General features: G+C 36.7%; 1 protein-coding gene across 2 annotated transcripts; it reads left to right on the forward strand.

Annotated features, from left to right (window-relative positions):
- The first annotated feature begins 1,499 nt into the window (after positions 1-1,499).
- LOC107809414 (26S proteasome regulatory subunit 6B homolog) lies at positions 1,500-14,595 on the forward strand. Of its 2 annotated transcripts, XR_001653402.2 has the most exons (7): positions 1,500-2,131; positions 3,865-4,095; positions 13,016-13,174; positions 13,269-13,421; positions 13,623-13,706; positions 13,945-14,148; positions 14,294-14,595. XR_001653402.2 is itself a non-coding variant. In XM_016634045.2 (6 exons), the coding sequence occupies exons 1-6, from the start codon at positions 1,649-1,651 to the stop codon at positions 14,077-14,079; spliced, it is 1,245 nt and encodes a 414-aa protein (XP_016489531.1). In that variant the 5' UTR covers positions 1,500-1,648; the 3' UTR covers positions 14,080-14,595. The 2 variants fall into 2 exon arrangements, 1 of the variants encoding a protein (XP_016489531.1); XM_016634045.2 differs by having other exon boundaries at positions 13,945-14,595.
- Positions 14,596-15,218: the final 623 nt, after the last annotated feature.

Below are 15,218 nucleotides of genomic sequence, written 5' to 3' on the forward strand. Positions count from 1 at the left end.
TATAACAGTAGGGTCTGAAATGGCCAAATAGTATAATGAAGGGTAAGTTTAAATAATTTTTAATAGTAAAGGGATATATTTGATCCTTTTCCGAATTTATATTGAAAGTTAGAAACTTTAGCCAAGAACAAGTAGTTCAACCATTAGAAACCCTTTTTCAAGCTTCCCAAAATTCACTTTTTATTTTGTCAAAGGAGAAAGGAGGGAAAATTTTTTGTGTGTGTGGGGGGAGGGGGGTTGGAGCGATCACGTGAGAATAAAAGATCCGTCCATTATAGATGGAAATATTAACGGAAGAGTATTTTTGGTCAACTATGAAAAACTTAAAGAATGCTTAGGGTTAAGTGGAACATTTTAGGGAAAACTACATGGTGTAATTAACTTATATACTATATTTACCCTAAATAAATAAAATTTAAAATAAATACCATCTGTAGCTAATTTTGTATTTTATAACAAAATATAACTACATGCGTATTATATGTGATTTAGGTATTGCTCAGTTCCTCCCCAACCGTTGCCGCTTCTTCTTCTTCTTCTTCTTCTTCTTGTCATTTTCTTTCTCCTCTTTTCTCGATTTGGCCATTTTCCCTCGATAATTTAGAGTTCCAGATTTGGCTGTTGTCATTACCTCCACCACCATCGCCGGCGTCAACTAGAACGACGGCTTTTTCGGCGACCTTGCTTGTTGTATTTTGCTTCCTGTATTTCTCAAATCTAGCCGGCTCAGATCTCGCAGAATTTGAGTGTATTATGTATTTTTGAATGTAAATACAATTTATTTTTTATATTTATGTATTCGGAAAGAGGTCTTTTTTGTGGGGTCCTAGTATTTTTTGAATTTTTGTTGTTTGAATATAACTAAATTAAATATAGTAAATTGAATACAATGCAAAAGTAGCTATGAATGAATATAGTAAATTGAATACATCCGAATATCCCTGTATTTTTCTTTTTGTTGTTGTTTGAATACAGTGAAATTAAATAAAATGAAGATAGCTAAGAATGAGTATAACCGAATATTGAATACACCATATTTCTTATTTTTTGTTGTTTGAACTATACATTAAATTGAATATAATGTAAAATATTATAGAACAATTACATTCCAATTGAATACAATATAAAATATAAAAGAACAGAATATATCCAAATTGAATATAATATGAGCCCGTTTGGACATAAGAATTTTTTTCCTTTTTCTTTTGAAATCAGTATTTATTCATAAAATTTCCAATTTTCATGTGAAGATGCATTTTGGAATTTTTCGAAAATTTGAAAAACTCAAAAAATCTGTTTTTCAAAATTTTCGCTAAGATCAATCCCAAAAGCTCAAAAATAGCACAAAATTATATTCATGTCCAAACACAACTCTAATTTTTAAATACCATTTTCACTTAAAAAAAATTTCACTTCTTTTTTTTTGGGAATTTTACCATTCTTATGTCCAAATGCTCACTGTATATAACCAAATTGAATATCATGCGGCAAACAATTACTCCCTAGATATGAAATATAATTAGCTAAACAATTGCTACCCCTTGCAATAAGCCACCAAGTTAGTATCTCCCAGTTCCTTGTTTCCTACTCCATTCTCTCGCTCTCCCTATTCTCTGTCAGCTCTCATTAGTCTCTTCCAGTCCCATCAATGGCAACACCAATGGTTCTCGATCCAACACCCGCTGCGGAGCCACCGGCAACTCGGCCGTACTCATCCGTACACGACGTTACCTCCGACGGCGGCGAAGATGACCTCTATGGCCGCCTCAAATCTCTTCTACGACAGCTCGAGTTCATTGACATTCAAGAAGAATACGTGAAGGACGAGCTTAAGAATCTCAGGCGAGAAAACCTACGAGCTCAGGAAGAGGTCAAGCGGATCCAATCGGTGCCGCTCGTAATCGGCCAGTTCATGGAGATGATTGACCAGAATAACGCCATAGTTGGTTCCACTACTGGTTCCAATTACTACGTCAGGATACTCAGTACGATTAATCGGGAGCTCCTTAAACCCTCGGCTTCTGTTGCTTTGCACCGCCACTCGAATGCCCTTGTCGATGTTTTACCTCCTGAGGCAGATTCCAGTATTTCGCTGCTTAGCCAATCGGAGAAGCCTGACGTTACTTACACTGTAAGTCTTTGGTTCCTGAATTTTGCAGTTAGGTTTTTTACCGTGATATGTTGAGTATGGTTCTTATGTCAATTTGTTGATTAAAATTTTTGTATCGCTGATAATGATAGTTCTTAATAGTACTTATTGTTGTATCTATTCGTGAAATTTAGGGCTGTTATTCATGATTGGAACTAGAGTTTTATAATTTAATCTATAGTTTCTGGGATGCGCTAGGGTTTGCTATGTCGAGAATAGGAGTTGCCGATTTAGGCATGAATTGAGACTAGCTACAAACTCTTTGCATTGCAATCATAGTTTTAAAACTTCAAATATGAATTAGGTTTAGATAAGGGGTTATAGCCTCAGCCCTCAAATAGTTATAGGGAAGTATTTATTAGCTGCCTAAAAATTAGATACTTAGCTTTTCAACCTCGAAAATCCTAGAGTCTGATGTTACATTCTCGATTGTTGCAGATAAAAGAAGAGAATGAAGTTGTTCTGTCAAATAATGGCAAAAAGCATATAACACATGTTATTATTGCAGATTAAAGAAGAGATTGAAAGTTGATTTTCAAATAGTGTCAAAAAGTATATCAACTCATTTTATTATAAATTTCATTAAATTACGAGCAACCGACTTTCATTATCAGTGAGAGCAATTGTATATGCAACTATTGGTTGTGACCACAATGCATGTGGTTCGGGGGTAATCATAGTATCCTAATCCAGAAATGTCCTTCGGATTTTGTAGAATTCTATTTATTCCTTGCTCCAAAAGGCAAAATGGCTTTCAGGAGAAATTTTTGACCACTAAAAGTTGCAAAACTAACTAAAGTCTCTAAGAAAAAGTATTCATCACGTACCCAAGGATGTGGCCTAGTGGTCCATCAAATAGGTTGAGAACCATAAGGTCTCAGTTCAAATTCCAGCGGAGGAAGAAGACAGAACCCGCTACTTGCGCTGGTGGGAGGTAGCAGGTAGCACGTACCCTTTGTAATTAGTCAAGGTATGCGCAAGCTGGTTCGGACACCACAATTAGCATTAAAAAAGTAGATATATGTAATTTGACAATTAACTGGAGTCTTCCATGAGTACTTACAAGGACAGACTCTGTTTCCTTTCAATAATGTAGAATCTTTTTTGTAGCAATCGCTGTCATTCAGTTTAGCATCTTATTGTCCATAGTGTATCATAACATTTACTCTTATCTTTTTTTAAAATTTTGTAAAATAAATTGTGGGCACTAAACAAGATTTTTCCACTGGCCTCAACTTGCAAGAAACTGTAGATAGTTAACTATTATTAGGAGTTGCGTGGAAGTGACATATGAAATATTGCATCACGTAGACATGTACTAACAATTTATTGATTCACATGTAAATAGCATGTAGGTGATTGGAAGGGAACTTGGAAATTTAACTGACACAAAAAGGAACTTTGTCATTAGATTCACTTTTCCTTATTAGCAGGGAAGATGAATGTGGAGGGCACAATTCTTAACATTTCTCCAGTTTTGTGCTTAAGACCGAAAAAGACTACTGCTGTTAGAGGGAAAATATTGTTCTAAGCTTAGAATGCTTATTAGGACAACTATGTGGCCTTTTGGTTTAGTAATGGCACCTTACATATGTACATGTGCATGTAACATGTGTCTGGCTACTATATTGGAAGTAAATTTCTGGTTTAATCCAGTTCTTGTTATTAGTTTTTATTATTTCCTTACTTTTTACACACATTTTCCCTGAAACCAGGATATTGGAGGATGTGACATTCAGAAGCAGGAAATCCGTGAAGCTGTTGAGTTACCTCTGACCCATCATGACTTGTACAAGCAGATTGGTATAGATCCACCCCGTGGTGTTTTGCTGTACGGTCCACCAGGTACTGGAAAAACCATGCTTGCAAAGGCTGTTGTGCATCACACGACTGCATCCTTCATAAGGGTTGTTGGCTCGGAATTTGTTCAGAAGTACTTGGGTGAGGTAAGCATTGAAATCTTGAAATGCCCTGAGCCTTGATATTTTATGTGTTAATCTGTTGTTATCACCTATTACTCATGACTGTTGAACTCTTCCAGTTGCATCCATTCAAACAAAAACTTCGCATTTAAAGTCTTTCCGGTTCTGTCTCATAAAGGGGGATTTGGAAGAAAAGCAACTTTTTTTGCGTGAGAGGTCCCATTTTCCTTTTAAATGACATAAGCAGTAGATAATGCAAGAGCGACAGAAATACTCCTACTATGGTCTTGTTTAGGCAATTAACACTGTTGCCCTGGGAACACGTTTAAAAGGTTAGAATCATGTTTGGAGCTCACACATGAGTTTTTGAACTGTTTGGCTACCTAAGGTTGTTTTGTGTTTTAGACCAGTGAGCCATGATTCGTTTTGGAAGAAGCGGACTCCAAGTAACCATTCTTAATGTTTAGAACTCAGTAAACTTTTGCTTAGTTTTAAAGTATGATAACACGAGAATAACTTAATCTTAGCTACACTGGTAGAATTAGGTCTACTGAAGTAAAGGATGCAAAGCAATGGGGAATATGATATTTAGAAAAACTTCTTGTTCAAAAACTATTCTTATCGAGGTTTGGAAGTATTTTGAAAAGGTTGAGTTAGATGACTAATCAAGGTAATTCAATATATATTAAGGAGAAGAAAGATGCTGAATGAGTGGAGAAACGATACCCTTGTTTCAATAAATAAGAACAAAGTTGTGTGAATTATCGTTGTGTTAATCTTATGAGTCGTATGGTGAAATTTGTGAAAGAGTGTTACAGCATAAACTTTGGGACATTCCAATTGTGATAGAGAACCATTTTGGATTTATGCCTGGTTGATCTACAATAGAGTTTTTTTTTTTTTTTTTTCCAATAAAACTGATGAAAGTTTACAGGGAAAGAAATGCAGATTCCCACGTGATACTCGTTGGTTTAGAGAAAGCACATGACATAGTATTAAGGGAAGTCTTTATCAAAAAGTTATGTTGAAGAAAAGTCTTTTTGTGGGTGCTCAAGAGGAAAGGAATCTATATCTATATTATTATAAAAGCACGAATGCTAGAATGCTAAATATTGAGTGACAAAAATATCCCCATAAATATTGATAAGACTTTTATGCCCTTTGGAAAGTAAAGTATCTTTTTATGAAGCAATGTAATGTTAGATATAATTGTAATATTGAATATAATTCTGTTTTAACTCAACTTAATCGCCGCCGCATGCTATAGAGGATAAGTTTCTAATTCGTTTAGGACATCAACAGCTCCTCGCGAATTTGTATTGTATAAGATAGAATCATAGAATCCTAATTCTTTTGTCTAAAGACTTCAAGTCAAAGTTTAGGGTAAAAGCTGAGGAGACTTATGTACCATAATTGTTAGTCCTACCGGATAAAGACTAATTATTCGTCCATCTTAGACACCGGTATATATATATATATATATATGTAACGATGAGATTATGTTTATTGAAGATCAACTGGTTCAAGAATTCGTAATAGCTGCTGCCATAGCAGAATCCAAATATTTTTGAGTCAACTGGTTCAAGAATTCGTAATAGCTGCTGCCATAGCAGAATCCAAATATTTTTGAGTCTCCAAAGCTATATATATATAGATTTTTGCATAGTATCCATGTCAATTGCTTTGCAAGTAATCTTTTTTTCTTATATATACTTTTTAATAGTTAGCTTTTTATTCTTTCATATATTTAAATGACGAAAAATTTACGTGCAACGCACGTATGCAGAAACTAGTTTACAAAAATATATAAAAATGCAATGAAGGATATTACAGGGAACAATCATCAATGCAAGAGTGCGAGAATACAAGGATGATATATAGAGAATTTCCTAATAATTGTGGGTTTACACTTATGATCTGCTTTGACCAGTACTGTATATCTTGATTATTAACGAACTAACCAATAGAATACAAGATAAAGTTTTTGTTGTGTGTTATTTTCAAGTAATACTGTGTCAATGAAATAAATAGCAAATGAGTTGAACAAAAGCAGGAATTATGGAGCCACCCTAGAGAACAACGGTTTCCGAAGAACTAGAAGTTATTTATCACTATAGGTTTACCCCGTAAAAAGAATAAAAGTGAAGTGAGAGAAATGCAGATTCCCACATGATACTCATTGGTTTAGAGAAAGTGTATGGCATAGTGTTAAGGAAAGTCTTTATTAGAAAATTATGTTGAAGAAAAGTCTTTTTGTGTGTGCTCAAGAAAAGAGGAAAGGAATTCGCATAAAATATGTAATGCAATGACGGATATTATGTAGAACAATCATCAGTGTGAGAGAGCGAGAATACATGGATGATATATAGAGAAGTTACCCATTACGTATCTTGATTATTGACAAACCAACCAATAGCATACAAGATAAGGTTGTTATTGTGTGTTATTTTAAAATAATATTGTGTTAATGGACTAGCAAAGAACGAGCAAAAGTAGGAATCATGGAGACACTCTATAGAATAACGATTGTTGAAGAACTAGAAGTTAGAATTTATCACCGTAGGTTTAGCACATAAGATGAGTAAAAGTGCAGTTAGATTTTATAGGAGTATGATGTCTAAATGCAAACATTGCAAATATCAAGACCCAGTGCTATGGAGAATGGAAGTGTGACGACTGAATGCAGAAGTGTAGTGGGATTGTTACATGATAAGAAGATACCTAAAAAAGTGAGACAGGTTTTATAGAGTGGTGGTGTGGCCAAAAAGAACATATTGGTTTTGCTATGTCCTCTATGGATCTTAGCACACACTATTTATAGATGCGGCATAATGATGATTGAAGGTAGAAAAGATGGATGAGATAAAAATCACATTGAGGGTAGTTACTTCAAAAGACCTACAATCTCTCGAAAGCACATGGACATAGTTAAGAGTAGAAGATAATATAAGCGAAGGATCGAAATAGGTGATAACAACTGTTAGACTAAGGTGTAGTTGTTTTTGATTAACCAAGAAATATTCATTAATGGCATCAAGCAGATTAACAGCAACAACATACTCAGTATTATCCCATACCGTGGGGTCTGGGGAGGGTAGTGTGTACGCAGACCTTACCCCTACCTTGTGAGGATAGAGCGTCTGTTTCCAATGGCATCAAGCAGATGCAAAAAGAAAAGAACAAAAGAATGATGAGTACAAAAGAAAGTCTTAGCTCCAATGCAGGCTAGCTAAGGTAATTCCAAGGATCTAAAAAATTCAAAAAAGCTCAGGGGAAGTTATGGGGGAGAGAATTGCACCAACTACTTAGTAACAAAAAGCATTTGAGCAAAGGTGTAGTTGATGAAGTGACATTAATTTTTCGAGAATTGCCCAAGTTTTCTTTGTTTTTGTAAGATGCTTGTACTCCAGTTTGAGGGTGTGTGATTTAGAGAATTTCTAGTTCTAGAGATTTTATTATTCACTATTGGCATGAAATATGGTCAAATAGAGAATAAAGATTTGAAAGATTAAATGTTGTCAACCACAACTAACTTGGGATTGAAGTATAGTTGATTAATTTACAGTTTATTATTTACTATTGGCATGAATTATTGCCTAATTGAGCATAAAGATTTTGGAGAATAAATGTTGTCGACCACAATTAACTTGGGATTGAGGTAGTTGGTGAATATTCCAAGGAATGTATTAGAAACTAGCAACTTGGAATTATGTAGCACTTCATCCGTTTCAATTTATGTGTCTTATTTTGCTTTTTGATTGTTTAAAAAGAATGTCACATTCGATTTTTAGTTAGTCATTCCCTTGTGGGAATCACATAGTATGTTTAAAGACCACAAAATTCAAAGAGTATTTTGGTATGTTATATACATCTTTATTTTAAGACCACAAGATTCAAAGACTTCTTGCATCCAAGAGTGTGACCTAATGGTCAATAAAGTGAGAAAAGAACCATGGTCTCGGGTTCAAATCCCAATAGAGGTCAAAAACACAAAGTGCTTTCTTTCCATCTGCCTAAGCCTTAGTAGATAGAGTTATTTGGTACCTTTGCTGGTGGGAAGTAAGAGGTACCCGGTGAAATAGTGAAGGTGTGCGCAAGCTACTAACGCAGATGCCACCATCATAAAAAAAGAGAAGTCCAATTTTCCCTTGAACTCAACAAAATGGTCTAGATTGGCCTCCGTTAATAGTTGCGGTCAAATCTACCATGTCATTACAAATGGACTAGATTTACCCTTATTGACTAATGATGGAAGCTTAGTCTCCAATGACACTTTTTTCACAAGGAAAGATGATCAAATTTGCCCATGAAATTTTCAAAATGGTCTAGATTTGACCACCATTTTTCTCGGGTCGTGCCCTCCTCAGTAGCACCTGGCAAGAGGCCGTTGATTGGAATAGAAAATTCCGGAAGAATTAGGTTCGAATAAATTTTCTGGGATCCTCTTCCTTTTGAACTACAAACATGGGAATCGTTGAAATAGCTCTTTGATTGAAAGTGGATGATTCCTATAATACATTGCTCCAGTCGAGTCCAATGGAATTTCAAAATGAAGATATTTTTATTTTGTTCAAAACGTGTTGCAGAACGATCTAGAAAGCAATTGATATTGATACAATTTGCTTCCTTAACTCAATTAGTAGGACCCTTAAAGTTTCTTCCACAAACTACGAGTGAATGGAAAAAAAACTAAAGACTACTATTAAAGCAACCCAAACAAGACTTACTATATCAATATGAATTATGTCCCCTATTCTCATCCCTCTAAATTGATCACTATTGTCACACCCCTTCAAAAATTAGGTGCTCACAGCTATCATAACAATTAATTCTTCACTCTCAAAAACACCATATGAAGACCATCATTAATCCACGAGCACTTCCCCTATACACTGTTGTCAAAGGCGTGCTTAAAGCGCGCTTAAGATCTCAAGCGAGGCTCAAAATATGTTGAGTGCTTCGCTTAGCAGGCACTTCAGTGTCGCCATCAAGGCTCTAAGGTATGCTTTTCCTTGCCAATGGGTGTAATCTGAAGAGGCGACACTAAACAATTGATTTTTGACTTTATCGTAATACTCCCTCCGTTTTAATTTATGTGAACCTATTTCCTTTTTAGTCCGTGCAAAAAAGAATGACACAGAGAGAGCACATAAAAATCTACATGAAAACTACCGCACTCAAACGATTTATATCACACCTTCATCTGTACCACTTCCCTCATTCGCTATTTTACCTCCGCCAGAAGACCACCTGTCCTTAACTACTATAACCCCACCATGACCAGCACAATACTGCTGCAAATGATTTAAGAGCTGAATTTTGTGTACCTTATTTTTGAATTCTCTGTACTTGGGTCTTGTTTTAGCATTAGGAGGTCGATGTAGAGTTTTGGCATTGGTGATCTCAGAAGAATTGGTGATGAAGTTGTGTCGATGGAGTTCCAGCAGAGGTGGAAATCTTATTTGGTGATGCAATTAATCATTGTTTAACTTCCATTTGGGCTGATTGAGGCTTGACTCTTGAGCTTGGGAATACAGATCTAGTCGTGGAGTTTTGAGTCTTGAAGAAGACGACAGGGAACAATGACATGTATTAAGTGGCGATGCTATCAAGGATGCTGTTAGTGAAAGTTAATCTCTTCTCTCCCATGGATAAGTACTGCATCTGCAAAGCTGCCAGTCTCTTTTCAAACTTCCCAATGATCTCATTCCAGATTTCAGCATTCTTGCATTTGCTCCAAGAGGTAGACCTAGATAGGTGGTAGGGAATGACCCAATTGTGCAACCCATGATGTTTGACAGATCTAATTAGGCACATTGTTGACAGATACATGATGCTTTTCAGCATGTTGATATGTAAACCTGATAAAGCTTAAAAGAGGAAAAGAGTTAAATTCAAATACAACATTTGTGATGTTATAGCCTCGTAGAAGATAAGTGTATCATCAACATATAGCAACTGTGACACTGTGAATTCCCAGGATCAATACTCACGTTGAAACCCTGAATCCACTGAATTTGCGTAGCCTTTTCCAACTTTTGCTCAAACCTTCCATTGCTATAATGAACAAAAAGGGGGAGAGGGGTCTCCTTGTCTGGCCCCTCTCTGAGGTGAGAAGAAACCTACTAGACCTCTGATGACTATCACCGAATATTTCACGGTTGAGATGCTAATTTTGATCCATTTGTCTCCAAATCCCATTTTCCTAAGAATAGAGATGAGAGAGGACCAACTGAGCTGGTCAAATGCCATTTCTATGTCAAGCTTGCACATCACACCAGGTTCTCCACTTCTAATCCTCCAGTCAAGTACTTCATTGGCTATTAGTGCTGCATCCGTGATTTGCCTGTGTAAAATTAAAACCATTTATTAGATGTCAAGCAGAACTTATTGTCTGAAAAATTCTTCAAGTCCCAGAACAATCTTGAGGAAGTGGTTTGGCCAAAAACTACTCTCAAGGATGCCCTATGTTCTGGTAGCATTTTTGGAAATACTTATTCATGAAATATTTCTTCGATCCTTATGAAACAAAGAGGCAACAAAGAAAGAAGCCTAACCACAGAATGAAAGACTATAGATTCGCTAGATCGGTAAGAACAATTAGAATACAAGGACGCAAGGACAGGACCGGGCTAGAGGACTCTTTATCGTCCCCATCGTCCTAACAGCCGATCACGTCACACAATTAGATTTACGAACTGTTTGATTGTTCTTGGGAAACTGAATCCGTAGCACAATCAGGGGTGCCGGGCTTGGCTCAATATCGGGATAGAAGGAGGCCTAGTTTCCTAGGCTGCTTTCCAGGCTAAGGTAACAGAAGTAGGGTGAAAGCTTTGATACTAATAGTAGCTCACTAACTTTTTGTATCTTCGGACACAGTTTAATATGACTTTCAGATCAAATGCCTGAGACCTAGAAGCTAACAGTTTTAGAGTTGGGTCCTAACTGTTAATTACGAGATACATACTGTATATGTTCTTATATTCTAGCTGGCTTTACTTTAAGAAAATCCTTAATATGAGCAATATGTATTTTTGGCATTGCAGCCTTGTTCCTTATGTATTTTTGGCATTGCAGCCTTGTTCCAACTGCTGTCCTTCCAATTTTGGATTTACTTTCATCCATTGTCTTACAGGCTGTGTCCACTATTGACACATTGGTTTCTTGAGTTCTTTCATCACCGTTTTTTTATTTTTTTATTTTTGCAAAATAGAAAATACAATAACGACGACCCAGTAAAATTCCACTAGTGGGGTCTGGGGAGGATTGTGCGTACGCAGACCTTACCCCTATCCCGAGGGAGTAGAGAGGCTGCTTCCGAAAGACCCTCGGCTCAAGAAGACGAAAAGAGACAATATCACCAATAGAAACCATATGAAAAATAACATCATGCAAATTAGAAAGTAATGCAAAGCAAAAGCGATAGACACTACATAGAACCGACACTATGGAAAACTAAAGAGTAGTAAGACACAACATTGCCACTGGCTGACTTCGACAAAAATCCTACCAGACTAGCCTCACAAAGGTATCAAACTGGAACAGAATTTACTACTTGGCCTCTTCCAACATAAAGACAATTTCCAAGCACTTCGGCTTTCACCCTTGCTGGAATTTTGTAGTTATGGGCAGCCAAAGTATCTGGGGAAAAAGAGCCCTGAGTACCATGGTCACTTGGTTGGATAGTTTTATGAACTTCTCAAGCATCTTACTGGCTGTGTAAACTGAAGTTTTGAGGCTGCCACTAACATGGTCAAGTGATCAGGCATGATAGTTTGGGAATATGCAGTTATCACCTTTAAAATGAAACTCAGCTTCTAACATTATAAATAGTGTTTGTAATTGCATAGTATCGAGGTTCTTATAACTTGCCTTTGCTTAAAAGGAATGAGGAAATTCCACATTGGTATACGTTTTTGTGGATGATGTGTTCACCTGTATGCTTTTTTTGGGTGGTTTGGGGGGTTTGGGGGGGGGGGAGTGAGACTTTTCCGACCTGGGAAAAAGAACTCTTTTTTACATTAAAGTTTCTCATTGATGAGCATCAAGTTAAAGCATTTAATTGTCTGGTTTTATTATTTTTGAAGAAAGAGCAAACTCATGATGAAGTTCTAGCTTGCAAAGCCCCCCGCGCGTGCGCACCCCGTCTCTCTCTCCGAAAAGCCAATACAGATGTCCTCGGTGTTGTTGATGAATTGACCTCGTTTTGATTTCCTAAAACACAAGCAGATCGGAACAATACACCTAATAGTAAAATTAATTGAGACAAAATAATATCAAAATTTGGGAAACATGCCAGTCCAAATAAAAACTTATAATATGGATTTTTCCATGTATTGAAGGAACATTCACTCTCCTTTGAGAGCAGATACTCCATACATGACACCTGATAGCTGGTGCACATCTGTATTCCAGTTTGTGACGTAGTCGATTTATTCTCTAATCTTTGCTACTCTATTTTCCTTTATACATCGCTTATGGGTTTTCCCTTCTCTTTCCTTGTCTTTTGTATTTTTGACTTAAATTATAGTATTCGTATGCCAAAGATGATAAATCCTGAAAGCTGTTTGCCTTGTGCCTTTTAAATCACTGCTATAAAGTAACATGGAATGTCCAGCAATACCTACAACCTTAAGGAATACAATGATTGGGACATCAGGTTCTTTGGTTTCAATCGTCTCTCACTAGCAGACATCATTTATGAGCCATTTTTCGAAATACAGAAGTTATTGTAGACAGATCTGCTTGCAATCAGGTAGCAGAGTCCAATTATCTCAAAATGCAGTTTAGCGTTGCATTTTGTATGTTTCGTTGCAGCATGTTCATCTTGATACAACTTTTTTGATCCTGAATGAAGATTGGTGAAATGGGATCGCTTCAAGCCACCATTGGCTTTAATTTTATACTAGTTTTGATCATTTCACTTAATCTTTGACTGTTGTAGGGCCCACGAATGGTTCGTGATGTCTTTCGCCTTGCCAAAGAAAATGCACCAGCAATCATATTCATTGATGAGGTAGATGCAATTGCTACTGCTAGGTTTGATGCTCAGACTGGAGCTGATAGAGAGGTCCAGCGTATCCTTATGGAGTTGCTAAATCAGGTATGCTTCTTTATTTAGATCTAAAGTAGTTCTGGCTGTATAGATGTAAATACTTTGAATATTTATGGAATTTCTTTCTGGTTTTCGACTGCAGATGGATGGTTTTGACCAAACTGTTAATGTGAAAGTTATTATGGCTACTAATAGAGCTGATACATTGGACCCTGCACTTCTGCGTCCTGGAAGGCTTGATCGTAAGATTGAATTTCCTTTGCCTGATAGGCGTCAGAAAAGGCTTGTTTTTCAGGTGAATTTTGGTTGTTAGATGATCTTCCACTCATGTTTGTCTTCTTTCCTCTCCCTCATTCCTTGGGAAAAAAGAAGTGAAGAGGAAGGCCGAGTATAGGTAGTTTAGATAGATGAACTTGTAAACTGTGCATCTCCGCAAAAGTATTTCCGCTTTTTCATACTAAATCAAGCACAATTTAAAATTGATTATTTTGGGCAGGTCTGCACTGCTAAGATGAACTTAGGTGATGAGGTCGACTTGGAGGACTATGTTTCTCGCCCTGACAAAATTAGTGCTGCTGAGGTTAGTCTTTCAACTCTATATCTGCTTTGGTTTGGTAAATAGGGTCCTTTGCTACTTACCTAGAATGTCAAGAACAGTGGTCAGTGCTCATGGTTCTATAGTTTGGTGGAAACTGTTTGTCCTTTCTTCCCTTGTATTGCATAAATACTGTGGTTAAGTGATAGAAATGCAAGTAACCATTATCAATGAGTCAATTTGTGGCAATGCATATATGTGATGCATGTTGCAATATCTGCAGATTGCTGCAATATGTCAAGAAGCGGGTATGCATGCTGTGCGCAAGAATCGATATGTCATTCTTCCCAAGGACTTCGAAAAGGGGTACAGGACGAACGTGAAAAAGCCTGATACTGATTTTGAGTTCTACAAGTGATCTGTGAAAGTGGCCAAGCAAATCTTTCAGAAAACTTTTATGCATGTCCATGAGGTTTTTAATCATATGGTTGGTTGGTTGGTTCTATGTCCAAAAGTAGTTTTTATCCTTCTATTATAATCAATCATTTGTTATTTCAGAAATAGTTTATAGGCAGCCTCTATGGTTTGGCTTTAGGTGCAGAATTCTTATATCTTGATTCACCTTTCGTCAGGCCTCAACTTATTCTCATGGTGTGGAACGGTTGGGTCTCGCCACTTGTGGATTGCTGTAATATGTTCGACTTGTTTTACGTTGCAATGATTCCATTGCTATTTTTTAAAGGTCATATGCAACATGCATCAGATGAGAGGTAACATCAGATGAGAGGTAATTTCTCTTAGAGATGTGTGAGGATCTTTGTCTGTTGGGAGCTGGGAAAAAACGGACAGTACTCTGTTATAGCAACTGGCGCCAACATGTCTTTTATCCACATTTTCCCCTTTAAATGTTAACTAAATATTAAAGTTGGTTACCTAGTGTCTTCTCAAAACTGCTGGAAGAGGATTATTTCAACCTTTGGGATGCAAAAGTAAGAAGTACAGACAAACAAACAGTTTGTCGTCTTTAAAGGAAACCTACGAGAAATGTGTCGTGGCTACCATGGAATGTGTCGTGGTTACCATGGAATGCTTTTCTTTTTTTCCATCTGAAAAGGGAAAGAAATAAACATGTTTTATGTAGGCTTAAATTCCAAAATTGGTGCTTCCGGAAATTGGGATCAAATGACTTTAGTGCCACTCATAGCTACGTCTCCTCTTATGAGTCCCGATTTTGATTTAATATTTTTCCTACGGTTATCTTGTATTGAGGTATGCCGAAGAAATGTGTAAAAGTAAGTAGAAGGGGAGGGATTGTTGTTTTCTCTGTAGTATGCACTAGGAAAAAAGTGGAGCTTGTTGTGCTTGTTCCCCAAAGCATTGAAAAAGCAAAATTTGTGGTTGATTCAATCTTATCTATTGCTACTTTTAAATCGGCTAAAAGAGAATTTTGATGTCACAAATTGTCTTATCAACCGCAGGACATAGGTAATGTCAGGTCAAAACATAAGTAATGTCAGGTCTAGCAATTGTAAAATATTTAAATTTCCGTCCATGCTC

Source organism: Nicotiana tabacum, chromosome 10 (assembly GCF_000715075.1).
Source record: "Nicotiana tabacum cultivar K326 chromosome 10, ASM71507v2, whole genome shotgun sequence".
NCBI lineage: Eukaryota > Viridiplantae > Streptophyta > Magnoliopsida > Solanales > Solanaceae > Nicotiana > Nicotiana tabacum.

Coding starts and splice junctions, on each gene's coding strand:
- LOC107809414 (XM_016634045.2), top strand. CDS start 1,649: ATGGCAACACCAATGGTTCTCGATCCAACACCCGCTGCGGAGCCACCG. Junction 13,175..13,268: donor TTATGGAGTTGCTAAATCAG/GTATGCTTCTTT, acceptor TTTCGACTGCAG/ATGGATGGTTTTGACCAAAC. Junction 13,422..13,622: donor AGAAAAGGCTTGTTTTTCAG/GTGAATTTTGGT, acceptor TATTTTGGGCAG/GTCTGCACTGCTAAGATGAA.